Source organism: Eschrichtius robustus, chromosome 5, assembly GCF_028021215.1.
Source record: "Eschrichtius robustus isolate mEscRob2 chromosome 5, mEscRob2.pri, whole genome shotgun sequence".
In the NCBI taxonomy this organism is placed as follows: Eukaryota; Metazoa; Chordata; class Mammalia; order Artiodactyla; family Eschrichtiidae; genus Eschrichtius; species Eschrichtius robustus.
The window spans coordinates 133,913,025-133,934,115 of record NC_090828.1 but is presented as its reverse complement, the minus strand read 5'-3'; the positions used below and the strand labels follow the sequence as shown (position 1 = coordinate 133,934,115).

At 39.4% G+C, this 21,091-nt stretch overlaps 1 protein-coding gene across 2 annotated transcripts in view; it reads right to left on the bottom strand.

The window, feature by feature from the left end:
* CNTNAP5 (contactin associated protein family member 5) overlaps positions 1-21,091 on the bottom strand; it is an 879,857-nt gene that overhangs the window by 149,960 nt on the left and 708,806 nt on the right. For both annotated transcript variants that reach the window (XM_068544014.1, XM_068544015.1), the window contains exon 14: positions 13,050-13,206. In XM_068544014.1, the coding sequence (XP_068400115.1) occupies positions 13,050-13,206 (157 nt within the window). The remainder of the gene's footprint in view (positions 1-13,049; positions 13,207-21,091) is intronic.

Here is a 21,091-nt window from a genome sequence, read left to right as displayed (position 1 = left end):
TAGCATCATTTGGGTGACTGAGCTGATTAAGAGAGATTTTTTTCCTTTTTATATTCTTCTCTCTTTCAGTCACCCAAAAGTAACAAATAACACATTATTCATAAGGTAGATAAACCTAGAAAATTATGCAAAGAACTCAAGACCTCAGGTCCCTTGGAAGCCCCTGTGTGACTCTGAATGAATTATTCTCAGGAAACTCTGCATACCTTTCTGTTGAGTGGGAGACATGAAGCCCTCCATTTGCTGTGGCTGCAAAAGAGGAATAGCCAGGATGAGGCCCATAAACAGCTCTACAAGTCTAAATGCCATATCGATGCTTGACAGTAATTCTATCTTAACTTTGGTTAAGGCATTATTTCCCTTTTGTCTTCCTTATTGAGACTTAAAAAAAAAAATAAGAACCTAAGGGATTAGATGACAAGAAGCTCACAACGAGCTCAAGGGTCACTTGGCTGACAAAACAGCAAGTGCAAACATTGACTGTGGTCACATAGACAAGTCCACACCAGAGGATAATAACCCTTTAGCTGTGCCCCACACTGACCAGGCCATATCCGGAGTCTTGATTTCAGTCCCTAGTATAAGAAACATGAGGGGCAAAACAAGACGATGTTGGCATATATTTAATACTTTCAGAAACTACATTTCTTCTGTAAATACTTTAAGAAACCTGAAGCCATAGGGCTCTTCTCAAGTAGATGTGAGAAAACAAAATCTGGTCTTAGTATATGAATACAGCCAAAGTTTACCCAATGCTACTTTACTGTTAAGAAATGTAAATGGCCATCCGGATTTTATGAGTATAAAACTGATTGTAAAAAGGACTAGCAAGGATGAAGGTTTTTTGTAGGCATCATTGGATTAACCCGTTCTGGATAGGAAAGAAAGAAAGATTCAGTAGTGCCATAAAAGCTCTTCACAGGAAGTCTGCATTCTTTCTTCTCTCTCACCCTCCTCCCAGACCTACCAAAATTGACCTTTTCTCCTTTCAGTCCCCTGAAACTTCAGAGAATCGCTCATTTCCACAGAATGGAAATGCCAGTCCCTAACTTACTCCACGTTGCTGCAGCATTTTACAGTGCTGCTTTCTTTCCTGTTACACACACACACTCACACACTCACATGCATTTTCCGAGGAATACATATTCATTCAACTGCCTGTGAAAGATCCCCTTTGGACGTCAATCGTCCGTCATCTCTTAACTAATATGCCCCAACCCCCTCCACTGGTCACTTCCCCAGGGATCGGCCAACCTACTTGTTACTCAGTTCTGTCAATGCCTTGGTCCCAGGCTCTCAGCTGCTGAGGCCGTACACCTGCGGATCTTCATTTCTCCTCTTTTCCTCACTTCCTCCTTCATTCTTGACCAACAACTTCCACCAAACTCCCCATCTTTAGGTCTCTGTTCAGCTGCCCTATCCTCATCGTCCTGGCCTCAGTTTTACTCTGAGGCCCAGAGTCGGCCTGGGCCTGGGAGACAGTTACCTGACCTGCCCCCTACTTTTCCTCGCTCTGCCCCCTCCCTCCCTCCCTCTCACTCTTGTCCACACCTCCAGAAACATACTCACACATGTGGACCACAAGATGTACTTGATTGCTTCAAAACTTGTAAAGAAGTCTCTATCTCTTACAGGTAGGGTCCAAATTCCAAAATATTTAACATATTAGAGTAGAAAATAAAATGTAATTTAAAGCCATCCTTGCCTTTTAATGGAGGAGTTCTTCCTAAAGAAAAAGACCCATACGTTAGAGGCCCTGCTTGGGTGTGGGGCTGCTATTCTTAAACCTACTGATGGCTCTGGGGTTCAGCTGAGCATCTCACATCTCAGGACCTGAGCATGGGAGCCACCTCTTGCCTTTCCCTGGCCAGGTGAGCACACGAATAGAGTTTTACACCTGATCTTGTTTCACCCTCAGAACAGCCCTATGATGGCATTATAACATCGCCTGCCTTGTACAGCAGAGGCAACAGAGGTTGAGAGAGGAGATACAACTTCTCAGGGGGCACTGCTGGCAAGTGGAGAGGCTAGGGTTGGAACCAAAACTTTTGCCATAACCAGTGTGCTCTCCTGTTCCCCAGGCCTCGTCTGGCTCCTGCAGAGAGCGGCTCTCTCGTGAGTGGAAGCTGTGTTTCCCACATTCGTCTACATCTTCTCCAGGCAGGGCTGGAATAACCTGGCCCTGAGTCTTTGAGTTGTCCTTGTGGGTTTCGGGCTGACTCTCCCCATTCCATTCACACAGGCCTTCTCCACACGAGATACACTTTGATTAGGTTTCAGTTGACTAATTTGCAATGATTGTCCAGCCCTGCATTCTCTGAGATTACACATAGGTCACCTTGACAGGAATTCTGGGAGTCCACAAACTCTTCGGTGACACATTTAACAAGCAGTCTCCTGGTTGATTTCCATGGAGGCAGGACCACCCCAACCATGACATGGTGAGTTTTACCAGTGAATTTTCAGAGGGCAGCCCCATTTTGGGGGGAAGGGTCTTCAGTGCTCTTTCTTTATCTCACCTAGAGTGAGATGGCTGAAGGATATATTTGATTGCTTTGGTATGCTAATTAGTTATCTTATGCATTTTATTGCATATATGTATGTATAGCTTTCGTAGAAATTAGTTTAACTTCTATAAGTCAATATTGCCTCATAGTTCATTTAAGATACTGTAAAAATAAAGAAAATAATAATAAAAATGACGACGAACGCATGTTTGAGAACTAAATACCTGGCATATCTGCTAGACGAGCAAATTAATGCCAGCTTAGCCAGCACTCCCCAGAGATAGGCATTCTTTTTTCTTTTTGGTTTTCTTTTTCTTTTCTTAGAGCAAACAAGAGCCTGAAGCTCAGAGAGGCTAAATGATAGTCACTAAGTGACAAATACAGGATTTGATCATCCCAGTACATAATATGATATTACATAGAGGTCAATTATATTTTACATCCCGAAAACGAGGGTGCTGCCAGCGTAAGTAGCCACAATTGTGTGTGTTCTGAGTGTATTACATGTGTTACTTCATATTTTCACTAAAAATCTAGAAGGCAGATTTGCAAAGGAGATAAAACTGTTTCTCCTCCTTTTCCTCCTCCTTCTCCTCCTTCTTCTTCTTAATGATGAAGACTCTACTTTTTGAAAATAATGCAGAGAATTTATTTATTTGTAAGTAGCTGAAAGTGTTGCCATGGATCTCAGAGCAGGACCAGGCGTGATAGAAATGACAAACACTGAGAGAAAGAATGGAAGGGGAATACAACATCACCAGGGTCATGTCAGAGTTGACCACACCTGCTGAAGGGTTCCAGCAAGTTCTGAGCCAAAGGAGGTTGTAACTAACGTCTCCCTGTGTGGCTCTGTTTTGACCCCCAGTGAGTTCTGTGGTGAAGCCACTTGGTCAAAGAGACTATCATTTCACCCCAGACTCAGGGAGGCCAGTTCTGAACTGACTCCCTTGTGGTCTGTATAAAGTCCTAAGTCCCTTCAACAATTTGGCCACATTCATCAAAATAGAAAAGTGGACGATTTAACAATTCTAAGCCAGAAATCTATGCGATAGCAATAATAACTTAAAAAATGAAAATAAAGTATGTCAAGACTCAAAAATGTTCATTGCAATATATTTTCTAATAGTAAAACATCATTTACAAATAAAATGTTTATTATTTTATGATAAACTGTAAGTTATGATACAGCTACACTTTGCACCCATTAAAATGGACAGGAGGCATTCATGTTTATGCTTATTTAACGATGCCAAGTCAAAGCTCTTCAAGACATAGTTCATGTAGAAAAACAAGCTGCAGATAACACATTTAATACAATCTCACATTTCGTTAAAACCTGAATGAACTTGCATATTAATAAATATGGTATGTGCATAGGAAGATATTTATATGTATATGTGCCCTACATGCCCCACTATTATCTCTAGGTATAAAATTTTACATGTTGGGTGGAAGTAAGAGGGTCCGAAGTGATAGTGAGGAAGGAGCTTCCTTTTTATTTAATATTTCTGCAATATTTGAATTTTTTACAATAATAATAGGACATATTTATTTTGTAATAAAAAACTCCTAAATTTTAAAAATCAGGAGAAATTATTCTCCCTATGCATTGTTAAATATAGAAACCTCAGTTGGATGAATCAGAACTGAGAGCTGTAAGCGAACTTAAAGAGCAGACAAAAAGGTAAGCAGCTCCTCTAATTTGGTCCTGAGTAAGAACTACTATTAGGTGAGTAATGCTACTTAGTGGCACGTAGGCACATTAAAATAGAAGCCAAAGTCTCACTGAATTCTTAAGTCAAATGATAATATTTTGGTATACAATAATTGCCCAAATCAAAATGTTGTATAAAAGATACTAAAGAAATGCAAACTTTTAATCTTGATATTGACTTTGAGTTCTATCTATTTCTGATACTCACAATTTTGCAATTACCCAAAATGTGTAATGTGACTTTACAGACAACTTAGAGATAATAAAGTTGTACAGCTTGACAGGTAACTGAGGCAACTGAAGCCTCAGTCTATATTTGTGTTTCCTATAATCATAAGAAAAGAGCATTTCATAGTTATGTTTTGTCTTCTGGAACCAACAGGTCTTAAATTGCTTATTAGAAATTTTCCAAATAGATGATAGGATGGTGGCATCATTGAACAAAAAGCACAAAAACAGTCCTTAATGCTACCCTTGGTGAAGTATTAACTATTTTACTCCATCTAGAATTCTGTAAGATAATGATGTGATATGTTAGTTTTAAATGATCAACCCCTGGTTAGAAGTTGTGCTTTCCCATTTTTGTATTGTTCCTTTTTTTTTTCCTTGAGTGTGTGATGCCTTCTATCATGTCCTATCAGATGTACCACAAAACACTCTATCTAAAAACAATCTGAGGGGCTTCCCTGGTGGTGCAATGGTTAAGAATCTGCCTGCCAACGCAGGGGACACGAGTTCGAGCCCTGCTCCGGGAAGATCCCACATGCTGCGGAGCAATGAAGCCCGTGCACCACAACTACTGAGCCTGCGCTCTAGAGCCCACAAGCTACAACTACTGAGCCTGCGCTCTAGAGCCTGGGAGCCACAACTACTGAGCCCACGTGCTGCAACTACTGAAGCCCGCACACCTAGACCCCATGCTCTGCAACAAGAGAAGCCACCACAATGAGAAGCCCGTGCATGGCAATGAAGAGTAGCCCCCAATCGCCACAACTAGAGAAAGCCTGCACGCAGCAACAAAGATCCAACACAGCCTAAATAAATAAATAAACAAACAAACAAACAAATAAATAAATAAAAATAAAATTAAAACAATCCAAAACGCAGTCATGGGATTGTTAGTGTAAACAAATCAGTATCAAGTTGCCCCAGGATATATGCTTTAAGTGACAATTTAAGGAATAAAACAGCAGAACATACCTAGCAAGGGGAGGGCATAGTTTTCTAGGAAGAGAGTATGGGGAGAAAGGAAAAAAAATCATTCATTCATTCACTCAGAAGTTAATGTATGAAGAACCTACTATTGCCAAGCATACTCTTTCCAACCCAAGGCTCTGGCTCTGACTACATTGCTAGATGCATGTGGAATTCGGGGACTGAGTGAGTAAAAACCCAGATAAACCCTTCCTAATCTCTACATGGAATAGCTCATAAATACATTCATGAATAAAAAATTGCCACCAGTTGAGATTGTACAATATTATTTTTTAAAATAAGAGATAGAGCTTTTCTTTTCTTTCAGGATTCAGAATTCCTGCCCCATTTAGGACACTACCGAGTCTGAAGCATCCTCACTGCACTGAGTGTGGAGATCCCAGAGGTGGAGATTTTGGGGAAATCAAAGGAGGCCTGAGAGAGCAAAGAATATCCTACGAGAGGAAACAGCAAAACTCTAAACTCTTGGATGTAACCGGCATCTTCTTCCTAAAGGCAATTGTCTCATTACGTCTCCAGGGAAAGGAGTGAAGGTCCCTTGTGAAGGTCAAGGTCCTGGGGCTGGATTAGACACGTCTTTACAAACAGAACAGCTCAAGACAAATGTTTAAAAAGATAACTTTGGGGCTTCCCTGGTGGCGCAGTGTTTAAGAATCCGCCTGCCAATGCAGGGGACATGGGTTTGAGCCCTGGTCCGGGAAGATCCCACATGCCGCAGAGCAACTAAGCCCAGCACCACAACTACTGAGCCTGCACTCTAGAGCCCACGCTCAGCAACGAGAGAAGCCGCCGCAATGAGAAGCCTGCGCACCGCAATGAAGAGTAGCCCCTGCTCTCCGCAACTAGAGAAAAGCCTGCGCACAGCAACAAAGACCCAACGCAGACAAAAATAAAATAAATAATAAAATAAATAAAATTAAAAAAAAAAAAAAAGATAACTTTGGGAGCAGCGTGATCACTTCTAACTACTCTTTGATAGCTGGGAGAAAATCAACCTGCAGCAAAAAGTTGAGGTTAAATTTTGAGTAAATATTTCTGGTGAGATAATAAAAGGTGGGTAACAGCCAACAATGCAGCAAATATCAGTTAATTCTAGAATCACCATGGCCCAATGTACCAAAAGACAGAGAGGTAAAAATGTATTTAACAGGAGTCATTCACCCATCTTTCACTCATGGCTTAGCACCATTTATTAAACAGTTTCTCTGTGGCAGAGAAGTAGATTCTAGGGCTAAAGAGTTGTTTGACGCTCCAAGATTCCACATGCTGAGAAAAAAAAAAAAAATCCCTTAAATATCCTGCTTAAAAAAAAAAGAAAAAGAACAATAAGTTTCCTTTTTTGGATGATCAGATAACCAGAATTTAAACTTTATACCATTTTCTCCTTCTGTTCTGTGCCATGTCGCTTTATACAAGGGTGAAGTAAAGGCAAGAGGCAAAGAACAGAGTTACTAAAACTCACATAAAAATGTCTGTACTTGCTTATGAATAAATAAAAGAATGTCCTGCTGTTAGAAAAGAGAGCTTCACCTTAGTTCTGCCTGGTTGTCTGGATGAGAAAACTTTTCATCCGGGCCATGGGCCATCACGAAGAGGCACACTTTGGCCCATCTCTCTGCCTTCTCCTTCTCACCACCCAACCATCCTTTTTATCCCTCTACAACCATCCTTTGTGTCCCATTTTGTACCCCTCTACCCAGATGACTTTTTCCACCCCTCACACAGCCCAACCCTCTCCTGTGCGATCCCCAGGCTTGGAGCTGCCGCCAGTTTTCTTTCTTGCTCTCAGCAGCCCATCCATCTGACGTGGTTAAATCAGAGAACACTTGACTGGGGGGGATATCTATAGGCTGAATCATTATGTTGAAGAGAAGTTCCTTTGCAAACAATCATTCACTGTGAGATGATTGTTATTCATGACAAGTTTTCTCATTTCTTTTTTTTTTTTTCTTCCTGTTTAGTTCTTTAGCTGGGATGGAAACCCCAGGAGAAGTCAGCTCCATAGTACACCTGATCCACATCTCCCTGAGGCTTCTCTTTAGTATTCCAAGAAGGAATTGTGCCTTGGGTGTTCCTTGAATTACTTCTTTTTTCCTTCTTCCACTCACTTCCACTTCTGAGCTGCCTTACTTTCACCCACTACCCACAACATACTCATTTTCCCCATTTACTTGGGCTTCACTGAAATATATGACAGCAGGTGATTCAGTTACAGAGGTTAATTAAAACAGAATAAAATATTACCAATTACCAGAGTCTTGGAAGATAGCTGAGGCCCTCAGAGCAACCTGACTTAGCAGAAAGCAACACGCACAGTGCAGTGACGTGATCTGAGATGCCCTGGGAGGGGTCTCTTTGGCATCCTCACCAGCTGCCGTAACCCCAAATGCCAACTTAGCAGCTCGTTGGATGTAGTCAGCAGGGCATCCTTGGATTCAGCTGGAATTCCAACTCTACCCCCTTAGTCATGTGACCTTATCCAAGCCACTTAGCATCTCAGGGCCTCAGGTTCCTTTTCTGGGGAAAGGAGTTAATAAAACCAACCTCAGGGGTTGTTGGGATAATGATATGAGATATAGTATATACAATACTAAGAACACTTCAGCATACGGTACTTAACTTTTTTTTCCCATTTTTTTCATTTTGTAATTTAATTTTACTTTTTTTCATGATATTTAACTTTAAAAATTTATTGGAGTATAGTTGATTTACAATGTTGTGTTAGTTTCAGTTGTAAAGCAAAGTGATTCAGATATATATATGAAACATTTTTAAGAGACAATATTATCTAGGAGTCGTCATATATCAAACTGCTATCTACTAAATGCTATACCAGCCCACATCAGTACTCTGACTAACTTTACCAAGAGCAGAAACTTAAGGGAAGTTTATAAGGCAAATATGTTTGAGCTTTCTTAGAAGCACCTGGACACCAAAAGGAGCATGCTTGTCTGAAACAAAAGTTTGAAATGTATGGAAAGCCAGCTGGACCACATGTTATCTAAGAATCAGGTTGGAAGAATGTTAAAGAACATGACCATTTCATAGTAGTGCCAGCTTTTGTGCTTTACCTTTGTGTAGTAAATAATAGAAATGAATATTTAAATAATGAATGCATTTCCACACGGCTCTGCTGTGTTTCACTCTGAATGTATGTTCTATGTCCACACCCCTGTTACAGACAAAGCAAAGCTCTCTCATTGTTATTTCACATACAAGAAGCTTCGTGATCTGGATTTGACCTTCTTCTTCCCTGCCTACATCTCCTGTAAGTTCCCCACATGAAAACTGTGCAAAAACTACACCAAGATACTTATATTTTGGGGAAGTAGTGATTTTTATATTATTTCACATTTCTGTGTCTGAATACATGGCAGCACCTACTTGTATTACACTAACTTTAGCTCACTTCTTCTGATCCTTCAGAACTTAACTACACTTTTCCTTGAAATCGAACTATCCCAGCCCATGGGCACTCCAGGTTGACACATGTGTGCTTCTGTCTATAACCGAAGTCATCACGTTGTTACATTTACTGCTAAATAACTAGTCTTTTCTTTTCCACTGTCCTGCGAGTTCCTCAAGGGCAGGGATTGTAATGCCCTTGACTTTCTCTGCACAGCAGACTGCCTGATGGCACAGAGTAGGCACTCATTAGACATGTGATACATGAGTAAATGTCAGCTGGAATAGTACGTACAGTTGCCTCTATAATAAATTATTTTCCAGAATCGTTTATGACAGGTTATGACTTGTCCTAAGACAGTGAAATCTAGAAGAGTTAAATCAGAATCTGCTCCCTCATGAGAATGATAGAAGGAAATTCCTGATCTCACCTGGATTGGTAAAGTGAATCAGAAAACTGATTTCAGGCTTGTATAGTATTTAGTAGATAGCAGTTTACTATATTGCAACTCCTAGAAAACATTGTCACTTAACAATGTTACCTATCATATACTGAAATGTTCTTAGCATTTTATATACTATACCCTGTATAATATATATATATGAGATATCAACATAACTCTAGGACAGCCAAGGGTAAAGTGGGCATCTTTACAAAGGGAAGTTCAAATCATTTCTCTTGATCCTTCGTAGGTTGATTGTTGAACAAAACCTACATCTAAAATTAAAATGTCCATGTCCTAATCAAGGTTGCTGGTCACAGAAAGTGGCACATGATGAGGCTTTTCCCCTGGCTCTAAAGGAAGAGGAAAGGCTTATGAAATATGCAATAACCCATGTTGGAAGAGGTATGATGGCACCAGAGTTGAGGAAAAGTTTCTCTGAGCACAACCTCGAAGATGAAGTCAATAGGAGGGGTTCAAAGGTTAGTGAACGAGTAAGACGGTCAAAGGGGGGAGAGGCTGGAATCAGAGTAGTAGAGATGATCAGTGGGAAGTCTTGGAGAGGAGAGAGTAGCAGCATTTCAATATGATGGTCTAATTTTCCACTTTTAAGTGATGTGATGTGATTCTTCAGCACTGCTCCTCAGTGTTCCTTAAATTAAGCCCAGGCATGGTCATTTGTACCCTAGGAAGGGAAGGCACTGAGGCAGCATTCGGTATGGAAAGAGTTTCATCAAAGGAAAGGAAACAGTGAGCAAAGATCAAGAATTCAGCCAAAAAGCAAGTGAGAATTGAAGGCACTTAGGAGAAATACTTCCCCTTCTCAATAACTCTTTATATTCTACCCCCCTTACCAACTTCTCTGATTATACAGAATAAAATGAACATGTTTCCATGTAAGTCTATAAATCTATACATTTCTAATGTCAGCATAGTGAAGGGAAATTAAAAAATCAAAACAAACTGAGCAAATCTAAGCTGCAGGTTGCAGAGGATTTTCACTATGTTTTCCTGGCCACACAACCATTTAGCCTTTCCACACACCTCTCAAGCTTGTAAATGCCATTTTGGGATCCTTCCTCCTCCTCAAAGGTCTTCTACATTCATCTATTCAGCTAACTACCATCATCTTCTACTCTACAAAGAGTAGGTCTTCAGGGATATAATGTTAAAAAAGACACAGTCTCCAAACAGAACAAGAGTTATTTTTGGTTTGTAGGCCTCCAAGATGTGATAGAGGGCTCTGCAGGGTAGAGTGGGAGCCCACAGAATGGAGAAGTCCAGTCAACTGCATCTGATTTGACCCCTGTGAAGATCGTGATGTTAGGAGAAAGGACCTGAGGTAGAAGATAGCTGGGCCCCTGGTCTGAGCTGCTGGGGAGCTTGTCAAACAGAGTAAATTGGAGCTCTGTTTTCCCTAACACTCCAAGGACAAAGTTAACGGCAGGAGCTGAGCTCTCCTGGAGTAAAGAGATAGGAGGGCCACATCTATCACTCCTGAGGTCAAGGAGACCTCCCCGACGGCACATGTGCAGGAAGGCTCCTCTGGGGTCAAAAAGGGAGGGGGCGCCATCCCACAGTAAGTGTTGTCAAAGCTCCCAAAGGCCTCCACGCTGGAATCCATCTTGGCAAAAAGATGTGCACGCATATTGGGAAGGGCCCTAAGACAGGTCGGATGTGGGAAAAGAAGCCAAATAATTGGCCAGAGGAGAACAAAGACCCGGAAGAACTGCCTCTACATAAATGACTTAATCACGTTGTTACTGTGGTCCTCCTCATTAGGGAGAAGGCCCACACCCTTTCTCCCTGGGTGTGTATTCCTGTTTTGCTTCTGTCTAAATAAACTGCTTCCCTGTGTGCTCTCCCACATGTTGGGCTGTGTTACTAAGAATAAACTTTGTACCTGTTTCTGCAGTTTTTGCCTCCTTGAAACAGTCTTGCTTTCCAACGAGGGCAAGAGTCAGGGCAATGTTGCTCCTAGTCTCTAGCCCCTGCTGGATTGGTGGCTAGGATTCCTAGTTTTCATCCAGGCTACTCAGGTTCAATTCCTAGGCAGAGAACTAAGGTCCTGCTTCAAGACTGCTCACTGCTGTCTCTCTGAGATCAGACTCAGGTCACATGACTTGGGGCCCAAGCTGCCCTACAACATTATGAAGCTGTGGTCCATCTAATGTAACCTGATGGAGCCATGTTCTTGGTCCATTCCTCACTGAACTGAGGTTTCAAGTGGACCTAAAATTTTATTTGAAACATTCCTGCTGTTATCAATTTAAACAGTGAAGGGAAAGTACTTAAAAGCCATTTCCACTAGGTTGAGAGCAGGTTGACATAGGAACTCTTAACTATACTTGAGCAGCATTTGATGAAGCAAGTACAATTACAAAGCCAAAACCAAAGAATGTCTTAAATTCAGTCAAAACCAAAGTGGGTTTGGAAATGTTCTATGCATATTTTCATAATCAATACAGTAAAAAAAATAAAAGCAGTTGACCTGGAGGGCAAAGGAAAACTACATGTGATGGCCATGAGAACTAAAACTAAACTTTATCTACAAAAGTAACTTGCTGTGGGGGAGGAAGAGAGAGTCTGGCCTCAGCTATACCTGAATTCAAATTCTGGATCTGCCTCTTAATAGACCTGTGTGACCTTGAGAAAAGTATTTAACCTCTCTGTAATCTACATTCCTCTACCTTAAGATGCAAAAGTGAGAAAACTATGAAAGATTAATAGGTTTGTTTTCTCTGTCAAATTTATGTTTACCAAAGGAGAAAAGGGAGGGGAGGGATAAATTAGGAGGTTGGGATTAACATATGCACACTACTATATATAAAATAGATAATCAACTAGGACCTATTGTATAGCACAGGGAACTCTACTTAATATTCTATAATAACCTAAATGGGAAAAGAACCTGAAAAACAATAGATATATGTATATGTATAACTGCATCACTTTGCTGTACACTTGAAAGTAACACAACATTGTAAACAAGTATACTCCAATACAAAATTTTTAAAAAATCATAAAAAAGGACCTACTGTATAACACAGGGAATATATGATCATTACAAGATATATGCTTATAGATTATTACAAAATACATGCTCAATATCTTGTAATAATCTATAAGGGAAAAGAAACTGAAAAAATTATATATATACACACATACACACACACACACACACACATATATATATATCACTGTGCTGTACACCTGAAACTAACATATTGTAAATCAACTGTGCTTCAATAAAAAATACAAAAAAATACAAAAAAAGAATTAATAGCTTGTTATGAGGATTAAATAGGTGTTTACTAAACATAAATTTTCTTTTCTCTGTTTTTAGTGGCAGTAATAGGGCAGGCCAGTGACAGGATCATCAGTGGGACAATGGGAGAATAAAGAAACAGTCTGTATAATTACACATCCTTATCTCCCACAACTTCTCCCAAAGCCTATATTCTACACATTACAGAAATGCTGACTAAATCGCAAAGCTAAATATTACATTTCATTCTCCTGTTGAAAATGGAATGTTCAGAATATAAAGGGGTGATGGTATGGCAACACGCTTTACGTTACAAACTTCAGCAATAGCCCTGAAAGTACGAGGACTAGAAATTTCCAAAGTTAAAGCAATCACCGTATTCAGGAGCCCTAGTTCATACTGAATCTCTCATCCATGCTCTTTTATCTTAGGGGACATTTTATGCATCCCTTCGTGGGCTTCCTCCACGAGTGCAGAGGGATCAGGACGCCCATTACCATTCGTCTTTGTCAGCGTCACAATTGCAAAAGTGTCGAATGTCCAGGCAGCTCTCGTCTAGGCCACAGTCACACTGCTGAACTCCGGGAGGGGCGCCTCCCCAGTAGGGGTGTCTTTCATTGGACCGCCCGATCCACCAGGTCAATGGGGTTCCATCTGAAAGACAAGATGCTTCAGAAGTCAGAGTGGAGCAAGCCTGAAAGAGCACAGAGGATGTCACAGAAACTGAGATGAAAATGTCTCAAAGGATATGTATACATTGTACGTATGTATGCACATATATATATACATATGTTCATACATACGTGCAATGTATATATATCCCTCCCTCCCTCCCTTCTTTCCTTCCTCTTTTCCCTTCTGTTCTCCTTCCCTTCTGTTCTCTCTCCTTTCTTTCCTTTTTTCTTTCTTTCTTTCTTCCTTCCTTCCTTTCTTTCTTTCTCTTTCTTCCTTCCTTCCTCCCTCCCTTCCTTCCTTCCTTTTCTTTCTCTCTCTCTCTATATATATATATACACACATAGAGAGATATCTATATACATGTGCTCATATAAACAACAGTTTCATGAAAAGCATTTCTATAATAGAATATTGATTAATCACAATGTTTAGACTCAGAGTCACAAGCTCACATGTTAACCAAATCAGGCAGGCATCACAATTGAGTAAACTGGGCTAGATCTTAGACCAAAAATATTGAATATATAGATACAAAACTTAATTTCCTTTTAAAACTAAAAAAGGATAAATAGTAGCATGAGGGCCAATATTAGCCCGACCTTAGTCCTCAGTTTCTGGTAGACTGTGGGGAAGGGTGGACACGAAGGTGAGGGGGAGAGTGTTGGCTCAGAGGAGAGGGTGGCCCTATCTTACCCCACACTGATTTCTGTCATGACAAAGATTAACGCCAGGGTTACCATATCTTTTGAATTTTTTAAAGAGAAGTCACAATATTTGAAGTTCAAAGATTTGGACAAAAGAAATATTATGAAGGTCAATACTGCATAGGCCAATGAAATCCCTCTGTATGTCATATTTAACCCATACAAAGCTAGGATGCCACCTCTAATTTCTGGTTTATGTAGTTAACAGAAAACTATTTTTGAGTCTTGTTCTTGTCAATTTTCAATTTTTTTTCTTTGCAAAGTTTAGTTTAGTAAAATCTGTTGAAGTTATCTTGTATAATTGGGAATATTTAAGTAGATAAAAATTATTATCCAGAAGATGATAAGATATCCAAAACAACAGATGTAGGCAGAGATAGAGGTGTTATACACCCTTAGGCTGAATGGGGTTAGGCCTAGGTCCTCTTTGGAAACCACTGGTCTGTTTCTGTTTGGCATACAACAGGCATTTAATATGTGTTTATTTTTAAAAAATGAAAGAAATAGTGATTGAGAGCCATTTTTCATGATTTATCGTTTTAAAGTAGAACAGTAACTTTTGTCTGAGGATGGCACTAGGTTGGAATTCTGCCTAGTCAAGATTTGACTTCATACACGACTCCTGATGTACAAACATATAATTTACAAATTATTCATGTATACAAATAGCAACAACTTTCTCTGAATTGCATTCATTACTAATGTCCTTATGGAAGTCACTGAGGCAAGTAGGAAGAGAATGCCAATCTGCGTTTTCCAAGAACCTGTAAGTAATGAGAAGAAGATAAAACAAACACTAAGAAACGCAGAAGTATCTTAGGGGTGCTGAGTCAGGGGGCAGACAGCCTGAAGGACTATACTCACCCCAAAATACTACTCTTCACACTGTCTAAAATGTTTCAAGTCCCTTTACTAGCTTTTAAGTTAGAATCCCAGTTAGAGATGTCTGTTAACTAGTATCTTCTTTTTAAAGAATAATTCTAAACGGTACAAATCCATTTCACCTATTTCCAAACAGCTATAAATCATTGGACGCTAGTTCAAATGAATTGCTTTCTTTCTAACCACTAGTTCAGATAAGCCATACTCAAGTGGCCTCGAGGTCTGGTGGGTTTACTTAGAACAAAAAGCACTTTCAGGACCGAGGTAAGCTTAGGTGGATCGTCCCAGCGTGAGTCCAGGTAACACAAGGGTAAAACACTGTGTGTTCAGGTGTTTGCTAATGTTGGCTTTGGGCACAAGATATGGGAAGAAATCTCTCGACTTCTCCCTCCTGGCACTGCCCAGACCTCTCCTCCATAATCGAGACTCCTGATCACATGGTGAAATTCAATGTCATCATGAATTACTTTTGTTTATAAGCCAAATCAACGTTGTGATCTTATTAATAGCATTATTATCAATGGTCTCAATTCTGAACAACCAATTTGTGTACACGCTGGTGCAAATGTTGCCTTCTAGTAGTTTTACCCATTCTTATTTGGTGCCTTCAATCCCTTAGAAGTGCCACTAGCCGCTCAAGACTTTGTTTTTTTTTTTTAATCTACCAGTGCCTTGTATCACTGAGGCTTGGGGTTCCCTCCTCATGTCTGACAATTAGTATAAAAGTTGCAAACTGTTTTGACTCATTGAATATCAATGAGCAAGAAGAAAGAAAAGGAAATATAGAGAATAGAGAAGAAACACACACATATATTTGAGAGCAGGAGGGTCACAGCAGAATTTTCCTCTTAGATGTCCCAGGTTTGTGTTTATTCCCCCGCGGAGTATGAGCTGGAACATACCAAATGAAGAAACTGAGGATCAAAAAGCGTGACTGATTTGCTTTCATTCATGACTCTAATGATGTAGTCAGGAAGAGAGAATCGGCACCCTTTCTCCAAATTTTGGCCACTGGAGAAATTGGATTTACTGCATGTGTTTATAGTGGGCTCATGGGAGTAGTAAATATCCCCGCCCCAATGATGTCTTGGTCTTGCTACTTGCTTTCCCCGCGGGAAAACGGACTGAAACGATGGCATGTCAGCTCAGTCTAGACCTTAAGAGGCATGCATGTTTCCACTGCTCCTGGGGAGCAACTCTGACACCACGGGAGAACACAATCCAGATGGTCACAGCCTCTCCTGGTGGACCTCAGGATGTGGCACACGGAGCACAGCCATCCTGCCTGGCGCTCAGACCTGTGAGCATAAGTCCTGAACACTGTATGGCACGGAGCTTTGGCAACCGGAAGTATAGCATTATTGCGGCAATCACTGATAAAACATAAATCACATATCAACCACATACAAAAATTCTGTAGGGATTCTAAGGAAGTAAAGCACAATGATCACGGACAGTCCAGCTTTCAACTGCAGTTTGGTTGGAAACATAAATAAAGAGACATATCGGTGAATGAGGAAAATGAAGAGAAACGTCAATTCTGTTTGGCCCAACTAATTATCTATCTTTTGGCCCATAAATGTAAGCAGTTAGAGCAGACATTTTAGCAGTCCCTTAGGAAGACCCTTCGTTACTCCCGCATATCCCTTTACTTGAACCCAATCTGGGTTCACTCTGAGTCCGTCCCAACTCCAGTCCCAATTATTGGCAGGGTAACCCGGTGCTTGGATCTTCCTGAAATTTACAGAGCAGTTTCCCCAGTGCTCATGGTACTGGCTTAGTTCTTCTTGGCTCAGTGCTCTCACCCATGTATTCCTTTAGACATTCTGCATAGAACTTTGGAGAAACTATTCCCATGGCTGGTCATTGACTGTCACCTGTCACAGCCTCCACCTATAGGTGATGCAAGATTCAAAGCCATATATATATATATATATATATATATATATACACACACACACACACATACATACACACATACACACATATGTATATATAGGATTTATAAAACCTATACATGCATACATATATGTATATGTATGATTTATAAAACAATGTGATTAAATGAAATGATATAATTATCAGTGTATATTATATTATATATATACATATATATAATCATTCCATTCAATTATTGCTTAATTCTATGTGTGTGAAGGTCACGGGGAGATATCCTAGTTATATAAATTTTAATAGACTATCACTGCCCCAAGGGAGTTCATAACGTTTAAGGAAGAAGGACATATACACAGCTAAAAGAAATGTAAGTCAGAATGAGATTAGGGTCAAAATATAGAAGTTAATAAAATGCTAGGGAAGTCCAGAAGAAGAAACTATGAACTTTTTGTCCAAGATTCCTGAGAAATGGTTTATGGAAATCATTTTAATTTCATGGAAATGGTGACATTTGACTGGAGGCTTTGTGTTGAGAAGGACTTCAGCAAACAGTGCCACCAGGGAAAAGGGTGCAAGTAAGAGGCACAAGGAAAGGGGATCTGATTTTCACTACAGCATCGCTAGGAAGCAACGGTTTGAAATAATGAGATTTCTGCACATTCTAAAGATATCTTATCTCATTGACTGTAGTTAAGCATTTTGAGCTTAAAAATAAGAGGAAGGAGCCACCCAAGTTGTAAGGACAAATAATTACAGATGACTGCACCCAAAGGTTTCATTGTATGATCAAAACACAAATCATCAAGATGCTGGTTTAGGAAAGAAGATTCTGGAAACCAAAGAAAGTATTTTACATTCTCTTTCTTTCTAAATAGAATGTAATTTCTAAGGAAAGGTTTAGACAACAAGAAAAACAACCTCTTCCATATCACAAAATAATGTTAGACATTCATCAAAGTCAATCTTGGTCTGACTGCATGTTGATTAGGATCATTAAATCAGAACATATGTCTAATAGCATGATTAAGAGCTAGTCAGTGACATTAGGAATTAACATTTTTATAATGTTGTTCAACATTCTCTTCTCCCTGCCTATTTAACTGAAGTGAGCCCAAAAAGGAGGGGGTTGCATAAAAGATTAATGATACCGCCTCTCGAAACAAATGATAAAAATCACTTTGATGAGGTCATTTCAACCTGTACTGAACAAACCTTGCTAGAATGTACCACAGGGATCCTTCATGGTTAGGCAAAGAGGTAGACAAAATGATTAACTTAAATGATTCTATTTGCATTGCTTTAATTTTTTGCAGGATAATATAATAATGCTTTGCATTTTGATAGTATATTTTATTGGAAGAGCTGCAATGAAGAATCCTAGCAAGGGTAAATGACTTGTTCAAAGTCACACAGTCGCTGAAGGCAAATCTGGACTCAAGGCTCTGGGTCCCTGAAGCCCTTATGTCCTCAACACCCACCTTCCCAAAGACTCAAAGACTTTCTGACTTTTTAATGTGCCCAAAACATATAGAGATAATGTGAGCCTTGCAGGTAAAAATGACCAGCTACAGAAAATGACAATTATTACAAATTTGTGGGAACTGATAATACTAAATGAACACTGTAGTATGGGAATAAGACCTTTAGTTTATTCCACAATTTTTCTGAGAAGACAGACTTGAAAGCAGTAGTTTCCAGATGTGGGGTGACAAGAATGGAGGGGGATTCCTGTAACCACATCAAACTAATGTGAGAAGAAAGAAACTTGCATTGTGTTAAAACCCATGGACTCGGAGTGGGGCTTATTTATTACCAGAGTATAGCTATAGTATAGTTAACCTATACTGATTAATATAGTAAACAATTAATGAATGGGAAACAAATCTAGAAAAGTAAAATACCTAATGTCTACACACAATCAGAGAAATACCTAATGTCTACACACAATCAGAGAAATAGAGAATTGCAATCAATCTGTGTATTAAGGCTCATGTGTCTGTTTTTACCAGTAATCCTAATTTTTAAAAAATCCAGCATTTATTGAGCATTTAAAATATTCCAGGAAGTTATATGCACTTTTTATGCCCTAGTTTGATCAATCTCCACAACAACACTATGAGGTAAATACTTTTATCTCATTTTACAGATGAGGATACATTACTTGCCCAAGGTCACTCGGTAGTCAATGACAGACCCATGCCAAAGCACAGTGATCACTTGTAGGTGATTACAACAGACTCAACAGTGAAATCCCTGCCCCCACTGTTGTTCTATCCCCTGAAAGGTATCCTTACAGAAGGAAACAGGGACTTTTAAAGTCTATATCAGATGATTTATCTCTCTGATTAAAATCCTCCAGTATTCTATGTCTGTGGGTCTATTTCTGTTTTGTAAATAAGTTCATTTGCATCATTTTTAAGATTCCACATATAAGCGATATCATATGATATTTGTCTTTCTCTGTCTAACTTCACTTAGTATGACAATCTCTAGGTCCATCCTTGCTGCTACAAATGGCATATTTCATTCTTTTTTATGACTGAGTAATATTCCATTGTATATATGTACCACATCTTCTTTATGCATTCATCTCTCCGTGGACATTTAGGTTGTTTCCATGTCTTGGCTATTGTGAACAGTGCTGCTATGAACATAGGGGTGCATGTATCTTTTTGAATTATATTTTCTCCAGATATATGCACAGGAGTGGGATTGCTGGACCACATGGTAATTCTATTCTTAGTATTTTAAGGAACCTCCACACTGGTTACCAAAGGGGGGGGGGGTGGAGGGATAAATTAGGAGTTTGGGATTAACATATATACACTCCTCTGTATAAAACAAACAACAAGGACCTGCTGTATAGCACAGGGAACTATACTCAACATTTTGTAATAACCTATAAGGGAAAAGAATCTGAAGAATATATATAACTGAATCACTCTGCTATACACCTGAAACTACCACAACATTGTAAATCAACTATACTTCAATTTTTAAAAAGTCCTCCAATATTAGCTCAAAACAAGAATAAAACCCAAGCATCTTCCTGTGGCCCCTAAGGCCCCATACGTCTGGTTCCTGCACTTTTCAGCCTTATTTCCTCCCTGGCTCCAGCTGTACTGGCTGTGCCCCAGGCCCTCACAGATGCTCTTCTGGGTTTACTGTCTCTGTCCAAATCCAACTTCTCATGGGTTTTTACAGTGCCTGATTGTCTTGTATCATTGGATCTTGAAATTAAAGCTCACTTCTTCCCCGTTGACCTTATTTACAATACTCCAAAGTCACTCCATTATTTTCTTAGGAATACTTAGGACCACCTGAAATCATACTTTGTTTGTTTGTTGCTGTTTGTTTGCATTTGTCATTAGAATTGGAGAAAGGGCTTTTAAGTCTTGCTCATGACTATATCCCCAGCATGTAGAATGTTCCTGGTTTGTGCTAAGAATTAAATACTTCTTTGGTGAATCAACAAGTGACTAAATGCCAAGAAAAAGAAACATCAGCACAGAAGGATTTCACACAGATGACATTTAAAAAATTGTTTCAGGAACGTATATGGTTATGCGGCCTTTAGTCTTTATAGAGGTATATTCATAGTTGGCATTTTATGCCATCATTGAAGACATCAAGCATTTTTTTGTGTGACTTTAGTGATAGGCCCAGAGAATGACACCTATCAAGGCTTCGAACAAGTGCTTACTATAAATGTGGCATAGAATGAGATCACCATACGTAAAGGTGTACCACGTACCACTTCATTTGTGTATTTAACAAAATGACATAAAGTATCTGGACAAGACACTTGCCTGGTTAGAGTATAAAAATACAGAACAAATATAAAGCTTGCCACTAGGACCCTCACAATGTAGTAAATGAGAAAAAAAATGTTAAATATTACCTTTAACGCAAGTTAGAATAAAATAAATTTGAGGTAGAATTTTAAACAACGTGTAGAAAGTCAAGAGGAAAAAAAGGCTAAAGTTTAGTGAAGAGTACAGTTCTAGAGAAAACTCCAAATTCATCCCTTTTTTGAATACACCTTCCTTTTCTGTTTTCCAACCAGTGGAAGAAAGTTGGATTTTCATACCACTAGACTCAAAACAAGGTTCACATAAGTTATGTCATTCAACCCTCCTAACAGCTCTGTGAAGTTTTTCATTTTTATTTTACAGATAAATTGAAGCTAATGAAGGATAAGTTTCTCAAGATCACACAGATAGGAAAACTTGAATGTAGATCTTGTGGGTCCAAACCCCAATAATATTTTTATTGTATCTTATGAAATCTAGTCCTATGATAAATAGAAACAGGATGGTATTTATTCACAGAAATTAGTCTTGAGTTGAAATTATGAATATGCATCAAATAATTATTTTATT